The sequence below is a fragment of the Borostomias antarcticus genome (assembly GCF_949987555.1).
Source record: "Borostomias antarcticus genome assembly, chromosome: 16".
NCBI classification, from domain to species: domain Eukaryota; kingdom Metazoa; phylum Chordata; class Actinopteri; order Stomiiformes; family Stomiidae; genus Borostomias; species Borostomias antarcticus.
The window spans coordinates 19,759,922-19,780,967 of NC_140249.1; the positions used below are offsets into that span (position 1 = coordinate 19,759,922).

Genomic DNA, 21,046 nt, shown 5'->3' on the forward strand with positions numbered 1-21,046 from the left:
GTGGCACTTATAAAGGGACTGGGATGTAGCCTACAGTCATGAAAAAGTTGCATGTTAAATGTTTAAAATGTAATATGTGCAGTATACTTGAGCCTATCAAGTGTCTGGGGAAAAAGAACAGATAGGCAGCTGAAGGTATCAGCGAGGGGCCTAGCCAAGGAACAAACAAATGGATTGTGTGGCAACTTTCATGGGAATCATGCACATGTTGCAGGGGGTATAAGTATAGGTGCTCAGGGAGCCTGCAGTAGCGCGTCTTACTGGACACCGTACAGGCAAGATGAAGGGAGTTGTGCTGTTCTTTGCGCTTCTTGCGGCTGCCCAGTGTGAGAGGGTCTTCATTGGGTAAGTACATGAGGCATTAAAAATTAATACAGTGGTATAACAGTACATGCCCATTGCTGTGTGTAGGAGGTGAAAACTGTCATACAGTGGAAATCTAACATTGTAGCATTGATTTAGTATGTCATGTCTGCCAAATGTAGCCATCTTGGTCATGTAGATTAACACTGATGTCCTTTGTGCATGGCTGTTGCTGTCAAACTTTACTTCCCCTTAATAAAGTATCATCGTATAGGTTTAAGTTTAGCTTAAAACAAATTACCTTAAATTAATTCAAGCAAGCAAGCACTATAAATGTAACTGTCCCAGTATGCACCATTTGTCTAGAATCTTTAACTAGCTAATTTTGTCTGAGTCATTTCATGATGTCCTTCTCTCCACCCAGAGACCAGGTCATAAGGGTCAACGTGGAGTCAGAGGAACAGATCAAGTACCTGCGTGACCTGGAAAGAGATCAGTACTGGGAGGTAGAGATGTGACGATGACTCACTCACACACAAACACAACAGTGACAACACACACACACTCGCTCGAAGTAGTCCATTATATTATCTCATAAATTATATATGCTTAATGTATAAGGTCTCTGTAGATCGTTCTGTTTGACTGAGTGAAACAGGGTCAAAGCCAAGTGGCTGCACCTGCTGTTCACAGAATACTGAAATGCTCATAAAGAATAATAAGGATGCATAAAAGTTCACTTCAAGATCCATCCTCCTAACCTCATTGGTTCTGCCTGTTTGCAGGTTACGTTTGAATAGTCTATAACTTAGAGTTGCCCTTCTCCACCCACTCTCCCCCCAGCTGGACTTCTGGCTCCACCCCGTCTCCACTGACCTGCCCGTGGACATCCGTGTGCCCTACTCCAGCCTGCACGCTGTCAAGGACTACCTCCGTCATCACAACATCCCCTACTCCGTCATGATCAACAACCTGCAGGTCCAACAATGACCCTATTCTAAATACAGTCAGGGGGACCCTAGCTGACCAACGCTATACGTCCTATGTGACATGTCTAGGTACAGTAGTAGAATGCTGATTCACTGTTACGGTGAGATTACATAATCCCGTTGATTCTCTGGTGGGAACATAAAAACATGCCGATTCACCAGTTCTAAAATGGAAGAACATAACATAATGACAATGATTTATTATGCGTCACACTCATGTTTAGTAAGAAATTTATGAGCTGCTCATTGTGGTGATACAGTAGCATGTTGGTTGTGTCCTGTGTAGTGGGTCCTGGATGTGCTCATTGTGGTGACAGCGTGTTGGTTGTGTCCTGTGTAGGAGGGATGTGCTCATTGTGGTGACAGCGTGTTGGTTGTGTCCTGTGTAGGAGGGATGTGCTCATTGTGGTGACAGCGTGTTGGTTGTGTCCTGTGTAGGAGGGATGTGCTCATTGTGGTGACAGCGTGTTGGTTGTGTCCTGTGTAGGAGCTCCTGGATGAAGAGAAGGTTGAGATGGAGGAGAACAACGCGAAGGAGCGCAGCTCCAAGAGCTTCAACTTCGGAGCTTACCACCCTCTGGAGACTGTATGCTAACCTACACACACACACACACACAAACCATTGTGTTCATCACAAGCGACACAGACACTCCACCCCAATACTGATATTTAATCATCTCTACTGTATGCTGTGTGCTGTATATCCTGTTTAAAATTCCACAATAAAAATACACTCACAAAATCACTAACATACTCATAAAACGCAGTGTTAGAGATCTATCATTTGTGTTTCAGATCTACCCCTGGATGGACACCCTGGTGGCTAGGTACCCTAAGCTGATCACCAAGGAACAGATCGGAACTTCCTATGAGGGCAGACCCATGTACGTGCTGAAGGTGAGAATTGATTCTGTTAAATCATTGATCGACCCTGATCTGACTGGAATATGGAGGGTTTGGGAATAAGCGTGAGTTTCACTGTGTTTTGATGATAAACATACTGTAATGATTGTTTTTTCCCCCCCTGTGTAGTTCAGCACTGGCGGCAACAAGCGTCCCGCCGTGTGGATCGACTGCGGTATTCACTCCAGGGAGTGGGTGTCTCAGGCCACTGGAGTGTGGACCGCCAACAAGGTGAGAGTATAGGGCGCTAGAACACACAACCTCAAAACAAGTCTGAGAGTCACACTAAAACCTCTACAGTACATCATCTATGATATGATATCACGCACTTGGTTTACTCTGAATGTCCCTGATTCATTTCTAGCCACATTGTAACCCTGACTGGACTACACTTACTTTGTAATTATAGTTGGCTTCTAAAGTTAGCCTTGAATTTTTTTTCAGATTGCCACAGACTACGGTACTGATGCTGCCGTCACCTCCCTGCTGAACACCATGGACATCTACCTGCTGATCCTGACCAATCCTGACGGCTACGTCCACTCTCACACCAGTGTAGGTCCTCACTGGTGATTACACACCGCTTAATAGTTATACGTCATAATAAGTTTACAATAGTTGGCAGCACAACTGGTTTCATTCACACAGCATATCACTGCTCACTGGTGTCAAAGTTTTTGGTTAGGAGTAGTGTTAATTGTGAGTGACATTTACTTACATTGTAGACCAACAGGTTGGTCTTACAGACTGGGGTAGTGAAGTGTGTCAGTTTAGGGTGGTGAAGTGTGTCAGTCTGGGGTGGTGAAGTGTGTCAGTCTGGGGTGGTGAAGTGTGTCAGTCTGGGGTGGTGAAGTGTGTCAATCTGGGGTGGTGAAGTGTGTCAGTCTGGGGTGGTGAAGTGTGTCAGTCTGGGGTGGTGAAGTGTGTCAGTCTGGGGTGGTGAAGTGTGTCAGTCTGGGGTGGTGAAGTGTATCGATTCGGCACCTTATGTGTTTTCTCACCACAGGACCGTATGTGGCGTAAGACCCGCTCCAGGAACCCTGGCTCCAAGTGCCTCGGTGTTGATCCCAACAGGAACTGGGATGCCGGCTTTGGTGGTGGGTAGTACTATGGAACAGACTTTCTCAACTGGTAGCCAAATGAAATGCCGTCCATGTTTATCTCCTGTCTGTGTGTGTGTGGTCTTAAAAATGAAATCCTGTGTGATTTTCTGTGTGTGTGTGCGTGGTACCTTTGTACACCCAGGCCCCGGTGCCAGTACTAACCCCTGCTCCGACTCCTACCGTGGCCCCTCTGCCCACTCTGAGATTGAGGTGAAGAATGTGGTGAATCTGATCAAAAGCCACGGCAACTTCAAGTCCTTCATCTCTGTCCACGCCTACTCCCAGCTGCTCATGTACCCCTACGGCTATACCTGCAAGGATGCCTTACACAAGACCGAGCTGGTAACACACACACACACAAACACACACACACACACTTCCCAATGTCCACCCAAACTATCCCCAGTAATAAGTTTCAATTTCTTTGTTGAGCTGACAATAATCCCAAGAAGAATCACTGTTGCTACTGTATGCTGTGTTGTCAGCATGCCTGACAATATCATCTGTCCCAGACTGGCATGTCCTCTATCAGTACTGGTGCTGTCTCTGACTGTCCTGTCCCAGACTGGCATGTCCTCTATCAGTACTGGTGCTGTCTCTGACTGTCCTGTCCCAGACTGGCATGTCCTCTATCAGTACTGGTGCTGTCTCTGACTGTCCTGTTTCTGTGGTGCTCTGACAGGACTCAGTGGGCAGGGCTGCTGTGAAGAAGCTCACCTCTCTCCACGGGACCAGATACAAAGTGGGCAGCATCTGCAAGATCATCTGTGAGTACTACAGTGCTACAAAGCTAACCTGTGTGTGTGTGTGTGTGTGTGTGTGTGTGTGTGTGTGTGTGTGTGTGTGTGTGTGTGTGTGTGTGTGTGTGTGTGTGTGTATGCGTGCGTGGAAGTGCATGCAGCTCAATCTCACGCCGGCCGGCTTGTTAAAGTTGGCAACCCTGCAAATGACTTTAATTGGGCTATGTAATTATGCAATTACAAAGACCTTATCCACTTGTGTCTTACCCCCAGACCAAGCCAGTGGCGGCAGCATCGATTGGTCCTACAACCTGGGTATCAAGTATTCCTTCGCCTTCGAACTGAGAGACACCGGTCGTTACGGTTTCATCCTGCCTGCCAATCAGATCATCCCCACTGCCTCTGAGACCTGGCTGGCTCTGAAGCACATCATGGAGTATGTCCGTGACCACCCCTACTGAAGAAGACCAACACCCCTCACTACCTGCATTGAGGCCTGAACTCAACGCTGACCAATAAACACTTGTAGGAATGTAGAGACTGAGTTCATTGATATTGTCATCTCAATTTGTGATGCATGTTGATTATGTGTCAAACTAATTTTTCATTCTTAAGTTAAGGGGTAATGTGTTTCTTAATCTGGTTTATATGAAATATGCATCTATGTGCACCCCAATTCATTTGCCATTTTGCTTCTGGGAATCTAAATTATGGTCTATGTATAAGCACTATGGATGCACAAAAATGATTTGAGAATATATTATTTTTCATGTATACTTCTAATTCACCTTGGTCTGAATATAGAGGTCTCTCCACTGGGGGGGGGGGGGGTATAGAGGTTTTTTGGAACTGCTTGTGTAAAGCATAGCCCTGCCTGCTTGTTCCAAAAAGATACGTAATCTATAAGAAGATTCAATCTTGTCTGCCAAAGTGCAATACAAAAAGGTTGAAGCTAACTTGCAATGAAGCAGGAACATTTAGTTTATAAGCAAGGGCCAAATAGTCTTATTACTAGGCTACCATTAAATGCAAAGGGCGCTGTCCATGGTGCTGAAAAGAGATCTTTTGCGCCCTGGTCCCGTTTGTGTCCTGAAAAGGCTTGCTGCACTAAAACAATAAAGTTCAGGTTCTTGTCAAACAGTAAGCACTATTCCTAACAAGAAATCAAAAGCAAGTTGGAGAGTTCTTATTTTATTTTTTAATACCAGTATTACAATGGCCTAGTCACATCACATTCCAACACAATAATGGTAAATACAGTAGGCTATATAGCCTACTGTATAGGACATAGCCTACAGTACAATAACACTCCCAGATGGACACACTTCAATCAGCTACAAACGAACATTCAAACCAGAGAGCTAAAAGAACAGTTGCTTAACAACAGTAGCCTACAAACACCCTCCTGTAGCTGTATAACTTCACATTGTAAGGGAGGAAGGTTGGTAAGAGTTTGATGAAGCTGGCAATAAGTCACAGTATCAACATGACTATGGTCCCAAACAACCTGGAGATACAGAGCGACAGGGGTGGTGATTTAGGCACGTGAGACAGGGAGATATACAAGGAGAGAGAGGAGCTTCTTATATAGAGAAGGAGGATTGCACTTCATACACCAGATGTCTAGTGACCCACATCTCTCAATCATCATCCGGTCGCCAGGTCCCCGTAGCTGGTCAGCTAGTTTACGACGATATCAGGCTCACTTTGATTGCGCCGCCGATAAGCTGAAGCTTTGCTAACAATCTTCTGGGATGACGCACACTAATATATCTTTATACAACGGTTAGTTCTGGTTCTTGTTTCTGATTGGCTGGAAGCCGTGTTAAAATACTTTTTATACAATGGTTAGTTCTGGTTCTTGATTCTGATTGGCTGGAAGCCGTGTTAAAATACTTTGTAACACACACCCTGGACCGGATATCATTCCATTTTCAGTATTAATGCGCCTCCCATTTGATCCAATACATTGTAGTTTTTGCTTTGCAACCCTTTTGTTAGGGGAACTATTTTGCTCGGCGGAATTGAGGGAATGATGCTTCGTTTTGAATAAATCTTAATATTTTACATTGCTGTGTGTTTATTTTACACTAATAGATGTAGTAACCGTTGTATAAAAGCAATAAACCACTCGAGGCCGTGTGTTATAGTGATTTTATAACAGCTAGGGGGCGTTGTTAGGCACGACGCGAAGCGGAGTTTATTGCTTAAAGGAATATGCTCGTTTTTGACAACCTGGACCTTATTTACGACATATTATAAGAAGTTTGACTCACCCAGATCACTTTTTTGTTGTTCGGAGGCCTGTAGAAGAAATATAAAATCCAGCGCGAGCCAGTATATCCATGTAATGGCGGCGCACGGGGCATAGGGAATGCCGTTTCTCAAAATCCATTTTCGGCCGCTAAACGGTTGTTTTCATCAATCACATTGCATGAATCGACAGTTGATATTCCTCTACGCCAGCCATTGTTTTGGTTCCAAATAAGGGATCTTGATCCTCTGTAACAAGCCTCTTTACAAGCCGCTCCCCCACTTGCTCCAGCACGCATGCGCACAGGCCAGCGCGCAGACTTGCTATTCTCCGTCTGTAGGCTACACTCGCGGCTCACATTCTCTGCGCTACGATCGGATTGTTGGTGCCTAGAATATTGTGTGCAATATGGCTGAATATTTGTCAGATTTAGAGGATCTAGAAAATCCGATCGTAGCGCAGAGAATGTGAGCCGCGAGTGTAGCCTACAGACGGAGAATAGCAAGTCTGCGCGCTGGCCTGTGCGCATGCGTGCTGGAGCAAGTGGGGGAGCGGCTTGTAAAGAGGCTTGTTACAGAGGATCAAGACCCCTTATTTGGAACCAAAACAATGGCTGGCGTAGAGGAATATCAACTGTCGATTCATGCAATGTGATTGATGAAAACAACCGTTTAGCGGCCGAAAATGGATTTTGAGAAACGGCATTCCCTATGCCCCGTGCGCCGCCATTACATGGATATACTGGCTCGCGCTGGATTTTATATTTCTTCTACAGGCCTCCGAACAACAAAAAAGTGATCTGGGTGAGTCAAACTTCTTATAATATGTCGTAAATAAGGTCCAGGTTGTCAAAAACGAGCATATTCCTTTAAGTAACGGCAAGGCACACAACTATTTCAGCCTGTGTCAGGCCTTGATTGAATAGAAATGCTGCTGTCTGATATTCTCCGACATTGCTGCACGGACTGAATCGTGTTTCTTGCAATTAGGCTATAGGCCCGTGTTTTGTTATCTCGATATCTCGAGAAAATTATCCCGTTATCACAAGAAAACAAATTAAATGATCTCGTTATCACGAGAAAACAAAGTTTGGTTATCTCGAGATCTCGAGAAAATTATCTCGTTATCACGAGAAGACGAATACAATTATCTCGTTATCACGAGAAAACGTGGGAAAAAATATATGAATGCATGGCCACTTAGGGCTTCCGTAGCAGCGAGGGGCCTAGCCAAGGAACAAACAAATCGAACTTATTAAGTCCATTCCCCAAAATAACTACTGAGGATTGCCTCACTCAGCATAAACATCCCTTATGTGAGTGGATTGTGTGGCAACTTTAATGAGAATCATGCACATGTTGCAGGGGTTAGTACAGGTGCTCATCAAGCCTGCAGTAGCGCGTCTTACTAGACACCGTACAGGCAAGATGAAGGGAGTTGTGCTGTTCTTTGCGCTTCTTGCGGCTGCCCAGTGTGAGAGGGTCTTCAATGGGTAAGTACATGAGGCATTAGAAATTAATACAGTGGTATAACAGTACATGCCCATTGCTGTGTGTAGAAGGTGAAGACAGTGGCAATCTAACATTGTAGCATTGATTTAGTATGTCATGTCTGCCATCTTGGTCATGTAGATTAACACGGATGTTCTTTGTGCATGGCTGTTGCTGACAAACTTTACTTCCCCTTGGGGATTAATAAAGTATCATCTTATAAATTTAAGTTTAGCTTAAAACAAATTACCTTAAATTAATTCAAGCAAGCAAGCACTATAAATGTAACTGTCCCAGTATGCACCATTTGTCTAGAATCTTTAACTAGCTTATTTTGTCTGAGTCATTTCATGACATCCTTCTCTCCACCCAGAGACCAGGTCATCAGGGTCAACGTGGAGTCAGAGGAGCAGATCAAGTACCTGTGTGACCTGAAAAGAGATCAGTACTGGGAGGTAGAGATGTGACGATGACTCACACACACACACACACACACACACACACACACACACACAGGTTAGCTTTGTAGCACTGTAGTACTCACAGATGATCTTGCAGATGCTGCCCACTTTGTATCTGGTCCCGTGGAGAGAGGTGAGCTTCTTCACAGCAGCCCTGCCCACTGAGTCCTGTCAGAGCACCACAGAAACAGGACAGTCAGAGACAGCACCAGTACTGATAGTGGACATGCCAGTCTGGGACAGGACAGTCAGAGACAGCACCAGTACTGATAGAGGACATGCCAGTCTGGGACAGGACAGTCAGAGACAGCACCAGTACTGATAGTGGACATGCCAGTCTGGGACAGGACAGTCAGAGACAGCACCAGTACTGATAGAGGACATGCCAGTCTGGGACAGGACAGTCAGAGACAGCACCAGTACTGATAGAGGACATGCCAGTCTGGGACAGATGATGCTGTCAGGCATACTGCATACAGTGACAACACACACACACTCGCTCAAAGTAGTCCATTATATTATTTCATAAATTGTATATGCTTAATGTTTAAGGTCTCTGTAGATCGTTCTGTTTGACTGAGTGAAACAGGGTCAAAGCCAAGTGGCTGCACCTGCTGTTCACAGAATACTGAAATGCTCATTCTTAAATGTTAGAAACATTCATGATATAAAGAATAATAAGGATGCATAAAAAGAAACCATGAAAACAATAAATGAAACAATGAAAGGAGTTCACTTCAAGATCCATCCTTCTAACCTTATTGGTTCTGCCTGTTTGCAGGTTACGTTTCAATAGTTTAACTGGCCTTATAACTTAGAGTTGCCCTTTTCCACCCCCTCTCCCCCCAGCTGGACTTCTGGCTCCACCCCGTCTCCACTGACCTGCCCGTGGACATCCGTATGCCCTGCTCCAGCCTGCACGCTGTCAAGGACTACCTCCGTCATCACAACATCTCCTACTCCGTCATGATCAACAACCTGCAGGTCCAACAATGACCCTATTCTAAATACAGTCAGGGGGACCCTAGCTGACCAACGCTATACGTGCTATGTGACATGTCTAGGTACAGTAGTAGAATGCTGATTCACTGTTAGGATGAGAGTACTGTACATAATCCCGTTGATTCTCTGGTGGGAACATAAAAAACATGCCGATTCACCAGTTCTAAAATGGAAGAACATAACATAATGACAATGATTTATTATGCGTCACACTCATGTTTAGTAAGAAATTAATGAGCTGCTCATTGTGGTGATACAGTAGCATGTTGGTTGTGTCCTGTGTAGTGGGTCCTGGATGTGCTCATTGTGGTGACAGCGTGTTGGTTGTGTCCTGTGTAGGAGGGATGTGCTCATTGTGGTGACAGCGTGTTGGTTGTGTCCTGTGTAGGAGGGATGTGCTCATTGTGGTGACAGCGTGTTGGTTGTGTCCTGTGTAGGAGGGATGTGCTCATTGTGGTGACAGCGTGTTGGTTGTGTCCTGTGTAGGAGGGATGTGCTCATTGTGGTGACAGCGTGTTGGTTGTGTCCTGTGTAGGAGGGATGTGCTCATTGTGGTGACAGCGTGTTGGTTGTGTCCTGTGTAGGAGGGATGTGCTCATTGTGGTGACAGCGTGTTGGTTGTGTCCTGTGTAGGAGGGATGTGCTCATTGTGTTGACAGCGTGTTGGTTGTGTCCTGTGTAGGAGCTCCTGGATGAAGAGAAGGTTGAGATAGAGGAGAACAACGCGAAGGAGCACAGCTCCAAGAGCTTCAACTTCGGAGCTTACCACCCTCTGGAGACTGTATGCTAACCTACACACACACACACACACACACACACAAACCATTGTGTTCATCACAAGCGACACAGACACTCCACCCCAATACTGATATTTCATCATCTCTACTGTATGCTGTGTGCTGTATATCCTGTTTAAAATTCCACAATAAAAATACACTCACAAAATCACTAACATACTCATAGCACACAGTGTTAGAGATCTATCATTTGTGTTTCAGATCTACCCCTGGATGGACACCCTGGTGGCTAGGTACCCTAAGCTGATCACCAAGGAACAGATCGGAACTTCCTATGAGGGCAGACCCATGTACGTGCTGAAGGTGAGAATTGATTCTGTTAAATCATTGATCGACCCTGATCTGACTGGAATATGGAGGGTTTGGGAATAAGCGCGAGTTTCACTGTGTTTTGATGATAGACATAGGCAAGGCAAGTTTATTTATATAGCACATTTCAGCCACAGGGCAATTCAAGGTGCTTTACATGAGACTTTAAAAGCATTAAAACAAAAAGCTAGACATTATAGACATTTAAAACAAAAGGCAGGACAAATTAAAAGCATTAAAACAAAAAGCAAGTCATTATATCAATCAATCAATCAAAGCTTTATTTATATAGCGCATTTCATACCCAGAGGCAACACAATGCGCTTTACAGAGAACAAGGGAGGTGGGCATACGACCCACTCTCTACATATTCCAGAGGGAAGCAAAAAAACAGTAATCACCCGGGGGCCAGATAAGTGAGCTGTAAAAATTCTTCCCTGACCCCTCTCAACAAGGCGATCGAGCAAGCTCCAGGAGTATGTTTGTCTACCGGCTAAGAACATTTATGAAGCAATACATTGCATTGAATTACATTTCAGAGTGAGAGAGGCTAAAAACATCATAGGGGAGAGAATATTCTACGGACATGCTACATCATCCACAATAGACACAGAGGCATTATAGACATTTAAAACAAAAAGCAGGACAAATAGAATACAGGAATAAACATACTGTAATGATTGTTTTTTCCCCCCTGTGTAGTTCAGCACTGGCGGCAACAAGCGTCCCGCCGTGTGGATCGACTGCGGTATTCACTCCAGGGAGTGGGTGTCTCAGGCCACTGGAGTGTGGACCGCCAACAAGGTGAGAGTATAGGGCGCTAGAACACACAACCTCACCCTTCATATTAAAGTGGTTAGTGTACCGAGCTAACATGTACAAATAAAACGCTTTATATTATGGCTTATTATCCAGGAAAACAAGTCTGAGAGTCACACTAAAACCTCTACAGTACATCATCTATGAAAGATCACACACTTGGTTTACTCTGTATGTCCCTGATTCATTTCTAGCCACATTGTAACCCTGACTGGACTACACTTACTTTGTAATTATAGTTGGCTTCTAAAGTTAGCCTTGAATTTCTGTTCAGATTGCCACAGACTACGGTAGTGATGCCGCCGTCACCTCCCTGCTGAACACCATGGACATCTACCTGCTGATCCTGACCAATCCTGACGGCTACGTCCACTCTCACACCAGTGTAGGTCCTCACTGGTGATTACACACCGCTTAATAGTTATACGTCATAATAAGTTTACAATAGTTGGCAACACAACTGGTTTCATTCACACAGCATATCACTGCTCACTGGTGTCAAAGTTTTTGGTTAGGAGTAGTGTTAATTGTGAGTGACATTTACTTACATTGTAGACCAACAGATTGGTCTTACAGACTGGGGTGGTGAAGTGTGTCAGTTTAGGGTGGTGAAGTGTGTCAGTCTGGGGTGGTGAAGTGTGTCAGTCTGGGGTGGTGAAGTGTGTCAGTCTGGGGTGGTGAAGTGTGTCAGTCTGGGGTGGTGAAGTGTATCGATTCGGCACCTTATGTGTTTTCTCACCACAGGACCGTATGTGGCGTAAGACCCGCTCCAGGAACCCTGGCTCCAAGTGCCTCGGTGTTGATCCCAACAGGAACTGGGATGCCGGCTTTGGTGGTGGGTAGTACTATGGAACAGACTTTCTCAACTGGTAGCCAAATGAAATGCCGTCCATGTTTATCTCCTGTCTGTGTGTGTGTGTGTGGTCTTAAAAATGAAATCCTGTGTGATTTTCTGTGTGTGTGTGTGTGTGTGCGTGGTACCTTTGTACACCCAGGCCCCGGTGCCAGTACTAACCCCTGCTCCGACTCCTACCGTGGCCCCTCTGCCCACTCTGAGATTGAGGTGAAGAATGTGGTGAATCTGATCAAAAACCACGGCAACTTCAAGTCCTTCATCTCTGTCCACGCCTACCACCAACTGCTCTTGTACCCCTACGGCTATACCTGCAAGGATGCTTTACACAAGACTGAGCTGGTAACACACACACACTTCCCAGTGTCCACCCAAACTATCCCCAGTAATAAGTTTAATTTATTTGTTGAACTGACAATAATCCCAAGATGAATCACTGTTGCTACTGTATGCTGTGTTGTCAGCATGCCTGACAGCATCATCTGTCCCAGACTGGCATGTCCTCTATCAGTACTGGTGCTGTCTCTGACTGTCCTGTTTCTGTGGTACTCTGACAGGACTCAGTGGGCAGGGCTGCTGTGAAGAAGCTCACCTCTCTCCACGGGACCAGATACAAAGTGGGCAGCATCTGCAAGATCATCTGTGAGTACTACAGTGCTACAAAGCTAACCTGTGTGTGTGTATGTGTGTGTGTGTGTGTGTGTGTGTGTGTGCTAGTGCACAGGGCAGCTGATGCGATAGTGCAGTATTACTGGGGTAGTAGTACTTGTAGTTGTAGTTGTAGTGCATGCTGCACGCTGCCTCTGCTTGCTACTTTCTGCTCTCAGCTACTGCCGCCGGCTAGCCTCCTTCACAGGGGGTGAAAAGAGGAGCCGAGTGCGTAAGTCTCCTCCTGCCGGTACATAGCCTCTCTACTGCCAAGACTCCTGCAGTGCCTCCTCGCGGCCACACATGGAAACTTGGTACCTCGCGGCCCCAGGCGAAACTGTAAGGGGATCTCGGAGCTGCAGTGGTCCCCAGAGGTCAAATGTGCAGGCCCACGTGAAGTGGACACGCACTGGCATTGACCAACCACTGTCCCGCTGCCTTGTGGGTAAGTCTAGGAAGACAAAGGCTAGGCGGCGCACGACAGGCGGTCCTCCGAAAGACTGGAGCTCCGGCAGCCTCCTGCAGCTGTGGGAGAGTGCTGGCCGTCTTGGGTTTCCCTTGCCACCAGATCCCACCCTCTTGCGGCGAAGAAGTGCTGCTGGGACATGCGCATCCCCAACGGCACTCTAAATAAGGTCATTGCGCAGGTATCCACCTCTGCCTCGGTGAGACCAGCACCGGAAACTATGGGAAGTCTGGCGGCGACAGGGTGCCTGGTGACGGGGGCAGGTTCGAATAGACTGGAAGCCTCTAACCAGACCCCTGCACGTCAGCGGCACAGGGCTATCTATGGTCGCTAGCAGCCGACAAGTGGCAGCTGCTCTCGGCAGACCCCTGTGCGACTGAGCAGCCCTATTTAGGAGTGCACTGCTCACCCCCTAGGGGGAGGGGCCTAGAAAAGGTGGCCTAAACATTGCCCACTTAATCTACCCTGGACAGGTTACCGCGCCTGTCGGGGCATTCCACCCTGCGGTCGAAATAAAGCAAAGAAAATTATCCCCCTTAAACTGGCAACATGGAACGTTCGAACCCTGCTGGACGGCAACGCCGAAAGACCTCAGCGACGGACTGCACTCATTGCAGCGGAACTCAACCGCTACAATGTTGACATTGCCGCCCTGAGTGAAACAAGGTTCCTGGATGAAGGCTCCCTGAAGGAAGATACTTACACCTTCTTCTGGAAGGGATACCCCACCGGAGGACAACATCAGCATGGTGTGGGACTCGCAATAAAAAACAGCCTCCTACCAAGACTCACCGAAACACCGATTGGCATAAGTGAACGGCTCATGTCACTCAGGATCCCTCTGGCCAAGAAACGCTATGCAACCCTCCTAAGTGCCTATGCACCGACACTACCATCAGGGGACGACGTGAAGGACCGATTCTATCAGTCACTAGACGAGGCCCTCCGTCGTATACCCAAGGAGGACAAGATCTTTTTGCTGGGCGATTTTAATGCCAGAGTGGGGAACAACAACGAGGTGTGGAGTGGTGTCATTGGTGGGCATGGCGTTGGTCAATGCTAACGGCCTGCGGTTACTAAGCCTATGTGCCGAGCATGGCTTGACCATCACGAACACACTCTTCCAACTCAAAAATAAGCACAAAACATCCTGGATGCACCCACGCTCCAAACATTGGCACCAGTTGGACTACATCATTGTGAGGCGCTCTGAGATAAAAGACGTCTTACGCACACGTGCAATGAGAGGGGCTGAGTGCTGGACAGATCACCGACTCATCATGACCAGGCTCCTGGTGAAAGTGCGCCCTGCTGTCCGTCTCCAGAGGTCAGGGAAGAGGAATATTGACTGCATCCAGCTAGAAAGGGCTGAGATCCGGGACAACCTCCGTCTGTCTCTGGCTGAAGACCTGGAGGACATTGAACATCTCCTGAACACAGATGACCCTATTGATGAAAAGTGGTCATCTGTGAACTCTAGGCTCTATGAGGCAGCTTCCCAATCCATCGGGTATAAGGGCAGAAAGCAACAGGACTGGTTCAATGACAACACTGGCACAATAACTTCCATGCTCAAAGACATGCACAAAGCACACAGTGCTGTCCTCAATAATCCTACATCAACGACTCTCCGACAAAAGTGGCAAAAATCCAGGAAAGAGGTGCAGTCAAGATTGCGTGCCCTGCAGAATGAGTGGTGGATAGCAAAGGCAAATGAAATACAATCTTGTGCCGACAGAAATGATATGCACAACTTTTATGATGCAGTGAAAACCATCTACGGCCCACGAAACTGCTCCGTCTCTCCCTTGAAGTCTGAAGATGGTACCACCCTCATAAAGGACCAGAAACTCATCACGAGAAGGTGGGCAGAGCACTTTCAAACACTGCTGAACCAGCCCTCCCCAACAGATCCCTCAGTCCTGGATGAACTACCTATCCGCCCCACCATCCAAGATCTCGACCTTCCACCAACCTTTGAAGAGGTTCATAGTGCAGTCAGGTCGCTAAAAAACAACAAGTCCCCTGGCCCTGACAACATCCCTGCAGAGGTTTTCAGACAGGGAGGCTACCTCTGCACCCGTGCGCTTTTCCTCACCATCTCGCATGTATGGAAGAATGAGACCGTCCCCCAGCAATGGAAGGATGCTAACATTGTCTCCATATATAAAGGCAAAGGAGACAAGTCCCTCTGTGGCAACAGTCGTGGCATTTCACTACTGGCTGTTGCTGGAAAAGTCCTGGCCAAAGTCATGTTACAGAGGCTGGTGAAGAACATCTCGGAGGAGCTGCTGCCCGAGTCACAATGTGGGTTCAGGAGGAACAGGAGTAATGTGGACATGGTATTTGCAGCACGACAACTCCAGGAGAAGTGCAGGGAGCAACAACAGGACCTCTTCATAGCCTTCATCGATCTGTCAAAAGCCTTCGACACAGTCAACAGGGAGATCCTATGGAACATCCTTCTGAAGTTTGGCTGCCCACGAAGGTTTGTCAACATCCTTCGGCAGTTCCACGAAGGGATGATGGCACGCGTGACCACCGGAGGCCAGGAATCCGAGCCGTTCAGGGTGTGCACTGGTGTACGCCAGGGGTGCATCCTTGCTCCAGTTCTCTTTAACATCTTCCTCCTGTGTGTGACGCTACTGCTCCACAAGGACATCGAGAGGGATAGTGGAGTTACTGTGGACTACAGACTTGACGGGAATCTGTTCAATATTCGTAGGCTCCAGGCAGTCACAAAAGTAACATCTGAGCGCATCATCGAGTTACAGTATGCTGATGACTGTGCGGCTGTGGCCCATACTCCGGAAGCCCTGCAAGCTACCCTTGCAGCCGCTGCAAAGGCGTATGGTAGGCTTGGTCTTTCCATTAACGTGGCAAAGCCTGAAGTTATATGCCAGTGGGCTTCTACCCCTCCATCTCTCTCACCAACCTTCACCGTCTCCGACAAACCACTTACAATAGTGGAATCCTTCAAATACCTGGGCAGTTTCCTCTCTGACGACTCCAGCATCGACAGAGAGATACAAAACCGGATTAAACAAGCGTCATCCTCTTTTGGCAGACTCAGGAGAAGGGTCTTCCAAAATAAAGACCTCAACCTGCACACCAAAGTATCAGTTTATCTAGCAGTTTTCATCACAACTCTCCTCTACACCTGTGAGGCATGGACCCTATACAGTCGCCACCTCAAGATGCTCGAGGCCTTCCATATCAGATGCCTCCAGTCCATCCTGGGGATAACCTGGCATGACCGAGTGCCCCATACTGAAATCCTACGCAAGACCAACTGCATCAGTATGGAGGCTACAGTCACCCAGCACCAACTTCATTGGCTTGGTCACATCATCCGGATGCCGAGGGAGCGCCTACCCCGTAAAGTGCTGTATGGCCAGTTACATCTTGGCCGTCGCCTGGCAGGGGGCCAGAAAAAACGGTACAAGGACCAACTGAAGACTACCATGAAAAAGTGTAGCCTGAACCCAAACCAGCTAGAGGACACTGCCGCTCAACGTTCCATCTGGCGGCAGCTCTGTCAACAAGGGGTGCAGAAGCTTGAGGAGGACAGAGGTGATCGACGGACCAGGAGACGCTTGAAGAGACATGAAGCCAGTTCCACACCCACACCCCCAGTCAGTGCCTTCACCTGTTCTGTCTGTAGCAGACAGTGTGGCTCACGGATTGGACTTTATAGCCACATGAAGACTCATGAATAGCAGAGGCAGGATTGTCATCATCGGATACGATGGACAACCATAAGCAAGCAGTGTGTGTGTGTGTGTGTGTGTTGCTGTGCGTGCGTGCGTGCGGAGCAAGCAGTGTGTGTGTTGCTGTGTGTGTGTGTGTGTGTGTGTGCGTGCGTGCGTGCGTGCGTGTGTGTGCATGCGTGTGCATTCATGTTAAAGCTCAATCTCACGCCAACCGGCTTGTTAAAGTTGGCAACCCTGCAAATGACTTTAATTGGGCTATGTAATTATACAATTACAAAGACCTTATCCACTTGTGTCTTACCCCCAGACCAAGCCAGTGGCGGCAGCATCGATTGGTCCTACAACCTGGGTATCAAGTATTCCTTCGCCTTCGAACTGAGGGACACCGGTCATTACGGTTTCATCCTGCCTGCCAATCAGATCATCCCCACTGCCTCTGAGACCTGGCTGGCTCTGAAGCACATCATGGAGTATGTCCGTGACCACCCCTACTGAAGAAGACCAACACCTCTCACTACCTGCATTGAGGCCTGAACTCAACGCTGACCAATAAACACTTGTAGGAATGTAGAGACTGAGTTCATTGATATTGTCATCTCAATTTGTGATGCATGTTGATTATGTGTCAAACTAATTTTTCATTCTTAAGTTAAGGGGTAATGTGTTTCTTAATCTGGTTTATATGAAATATGCATCTATGTGCACCTCAATTAATTTGCCATTATGCTTCTGGGAATCTAAATTATGGTCTATGTATAAGCACTATGGATGCACAAAAATGATTTGAGAATATATTATTTTCATGTATACTTCTAATTCACCTTGGTCTGAATCTAGAGGTCTCTCCACTGGGGGGGGGGGGTATAGAGGTTTTTTGGAACTGCTTGTGTAAAGCATAGCCCTGCCTGCTTGTTCCAAAAAGATACGTAATCTATAAGAAGATTCAATCTTGTCTGCCAAAGTGCAATACAAAAACGTTGAAGCTAACTTGCAATGAAGCAGGAACATTTAGTTTATAAGCAAGGGCCAAATAGTCTTATTACTAGGCTACCGTTAAATGCAAAGGGCGCTGTCCATGGTGCTGAAAAGAGTGCTTTTGCACACTGGTCCTGTTTGTGTCCTGAAAAGGCTTGCTGCACTAAAACAATAAAGGGGTCAAACTAAAGTCATTATCCTTTTTAATCTTAATGAAATGTCTTCTATAATGTCATAGTATGCGTTCTGTCATTCAGAACGTTTAGTCTATGACAGGACACACTGCAGTCTCCCTCCCTGTTGCACTCCACCAATGACAAGGCGACAGTAGATGGCAGTGGAACACAATGGATTGAATTGATGATGTGGCTCGGATGTTGTGTTGTACATATACTGTACAGCTAGAGCATTAGTTTGGGGGCAATATACAAGTTTAATATTAAGTATATGTTGACAACCACAATAAATGTGGATGTGCACAAACGCAATAAATATGTGGACAATTGCAATAAAGTTGTATGTCATGACCCTTTGGCTTCTGCACACTCACAGCTCAGTGTCTGCCAAAGTTTTCGTGAGTGGTCCAATTGTATATGTTCATTGAGTGTATTTAGGTAAGTTTTTCATGTATCATAAATCAAATCAACTTTATTCGTATAGGGCATTTCATACACAGAGGCAACACAAAAAACAGTACACTCGGGCCGAAAAGGTGAGCTGTAAAAATTCTTCCCTGACCACTCTCAACGAGACGATCGAGAAAGCTCCTGTAAAATGTTTAAGTCTATTGGCTAGGAACATTTACCGAGCACTAAACATGGGTTAAATAGTTCATTAGAGAGACATGACTATCAGTAGTGTAGATACATAGTTACAGAGATGTTATCTACATGGTATAGGCCATTATGTGTTAGCTATCCCTGTAGTCCATAATATAATATTTAAGTGTAATCACATAGTAAGGCACAATAAGCACTTAAGCAGATAGGCTCCTAAAGAATATACTGTAGAGTAAACTAGATAAAGCCTTAGGAGGACCTTAACCAAGAAAAGATGGGACGGGAGGACTGGAGTTTTCTCCATCCACTCAAAACAATTCCATCACATAAAGTATAGGATTTTAGGGACAATGGCGGGACCGTGGCAAAGACGTGGTAGTCAAGCATGGGCTTTCTTCTTTTCAATGTGGAAATGATTTATTGCAGTCCTGGTGCATTCTATAAAAGTTTAATGATGTGGTTTGGAGTTTTTTTTTTCTCTCCTCTTTTCCACCTCCTGTCGTTTTCGTCTAAAAGCTACAGTATAAGACACCTCAGAGCAGCTCGTTCCACATGACTTCCTCTGCTCCTCTATAAATAGATGCATTTACATCACATTTTATGGCCAAGCTCTTTTAATATTTCAAGCCCCAAATAGTAAATGTATTATGAATCATTTATTACTTACTTACTTCATTTCATTTTGAGCATGTAATTAACTTGTCTAGTATACAATAGCCTAGCTTGTGTGTCTCTGGCCTCTGTTCAGTTGTGAAACACAAAGTAGGCCACTGAACCACAACTAGGAAGTAAAGGGACGACACCTGGTCATTGCTGTGATGCTAACTACAGTACCTTGCCTGCTTCACATATGGGTGGTTAGTGTGCCTTTGTGCTTGAGTGACTCCTCGGTGCATTGTTGGACACCAGAGTCCTGGAAGGAATGCTGCCATCCGTGTATCTTTTGGATTGAATGAGTCTTATTTGATTTCCTCCGCTCAAGACGAAGTCCGGGGGAAGGTGGTTATGTTTTCGGTGGCATGTGTTTGTTAGTTATCTGTTAGTCAGTTAATCATCAGAATTACTCAAAAACTACCAGACCAATTGTCATGAAACTTGGTGCAAGGGTGGGCCAAGGAAGAGCCAAATTTTGGAACAGATCCAAATCACAGGGCGGATCCACAAATTATTTTTGACTTTCGTTAACATTGCTAGATAGACCACACTGGCACATACTGTACAGGTACAATGTTTAATATATCCATGGTTAGGATACACTGCTAGCTTTTATCTAGGTAAGATCAACTATCGATTACATACAGGGAGGCATTGATTGAGCTAGCTAGCTACTTAGCTATTTTGCTCATAGCTAGCTAAATTACTGCTGTCAGTCATGTCATATCTAGCTAGCTAGGTAGCTGATTAGAGAGCAGAGGTGAAGAGCGTGGCAGTTCGGCCAAACGTGAGAAGAGGAAAGATCCACACACTGATTTCTCCCGGTCCACTTTATTGAAAATATCGCAACGTTTCGACCCTTAGGTCTTCATCAGGCGACTTCGGCCAAACCCCACTGCTCATAAACGGTACTGTAATGTCACTGCACATGCTGACGACATGCACCGTGGGCGGAGGTCTTCACTCCTCATCTGCCCTCCTAGTTCGTTATGAATCACACTGCTCTAATAAAGGCACACACAAACAAGATGTCATGCCTCCAACATCAACTCATTTCCCTCCCCCTCAGTTGACCAAATTAGACATCACACTTTGTTTGAGAGTAAAAATACCCAAGATTTGTTATGTAAGTAGAGTCCAAGAATGGTCCGCCTGGTCTAAAGTGAAAAGTAAGCACAAAAAGATCTTGCTATATTTAGCATCAACACATCATTCCATTTCTAAGAATAGCAACAGATGAATGTTCCACGACCATCCATCCAGCTGCCACTCATCAGAGGTTTACTGTACGTTTAGGCAGTGGGGCTAGAGGTTGGGCAAGGCCGCATCAAGACGCCGATACAGACTGCTTGTAGGCCTTCATATGTCATCGTTCATCACTACCTATTTCCTACGCAGGGTTGTATCTCATTTGCTGCGAAAAAGCAGCTTGAAAGGTATGAATACCACAACATGGTCCTATGCCTACAGTACTGTAAACAGCAGCTTTGTTGATGCCCTTTTTCATATTGGCTGTTGTAATATTGGGTTCCTGTTATTTCTTTTGAATCTCTGTTCTGTGGGCCGGAGCTCTCATCACTTAGAGCCTGGAGGGTGTGATCCTCTGAGTGTTTCCATATTGAATCCCCCTTGTTCCTATCTGCTCATGCTGAATCCCTGATACTCTGCAAGTTAAATGTGAAATGAATAACAAGATGGTAAGAACGTCAAGATGACAATCACCAGTTAATTAGCAGTGCAGTGCTAATGTGCTAGTGTGGGTGCGCTTTGCTCATACAGATGAGCCAA

The 21,046-nt window shown here is 46.1% G+C and overlaps 2 protein-coding genes across 2 annotated transcripts; both read left to right on the top strand.

Annotated features, from left to right (window-relative positions):
* The first annotated feature begins 263 nt into the window (after window positions 1–263).
* On the top strand, window positions 264–4,574 carry LOC311319324 (carboxypeptidase A2-like). The gene is made up of 11 exons (XM_084450849.1): window positions 264–345; window positions 728–809; window positions 1,147–1,281; window positions 1,780–1,878; window positions 2,088–2,189; window positions 2,325–2,426; window positions 2,640–2,750; window positions 3,202–3,292; window positions 3,441–3,640; window positions 3,981–4,065; window positions 4,312–4,574. Exons 1-11 carry the CDS (start codon window positions 281–283, stop codon window positions 4,497–4,499), a joined length of 1,260 nt encoding a protein of 419 aa, XP_084306975.1. The 5' UTR covers window positions 264–280; the 3' UTR covers window positions 4,500–4,574.
* A 3,145-nt stretch (window positions 4,575–7,719) lies between these two features.
* Window positions 7,720–17,350, top strand: LOC311319232 (carboxypeptidase A2-like; the record flags this gene model as incomplete). Its single annotated transcript, XM_084450726.1, has 11 exons — window positions 7,720–7,784; window positions 8,156–8,237; window positions 9,093–9,227; window positions 9,928–10,026; window positions 10,244–10,345; window positions 11,054–11,155; window positions 11,445–11,555; window positions 11,915–12,005; window positions 12,166–12,365; window positions 12,581–12,665; window positions 17,158–17,350. 11 exons carry the CDS (start codon window positions 7,720–7,722, stop codon window positions 17,343–17,345), a joined length of 1,260 nt encoding a protein of 419 aa, XP_084306852.1. The 3' UTR covers window positions 17,346–17,350.
* Window positions 17,351–21,046: the final 3,696 nt, after the last annotated feature.

Bases quoted from the DNA above. Each gene is read 5' to 3' on its own strand.
- LOC311319324 (XM_084450849.1), top strand. From the start codon at position 281: ATGAAGGGAGTTGTGCTGTTCTTTGCGCTTCTTGCGGCTGCCCAGTGT. The intron at 1,879-2,087 runs GTATGCTAACCT...TTTGTGTTTCAG, and splicing joins CTTACCACCCTCTGGAGACT to ATCTACCCCTGGATGGACAC. The intron at 4,066-4,311 runs GTGAGTACTACA...TCTTACCCCCAG, and splicing joins CAGCATCTGCAAGATCATCT to ACCAAGCCAGTGGCGGCAGC.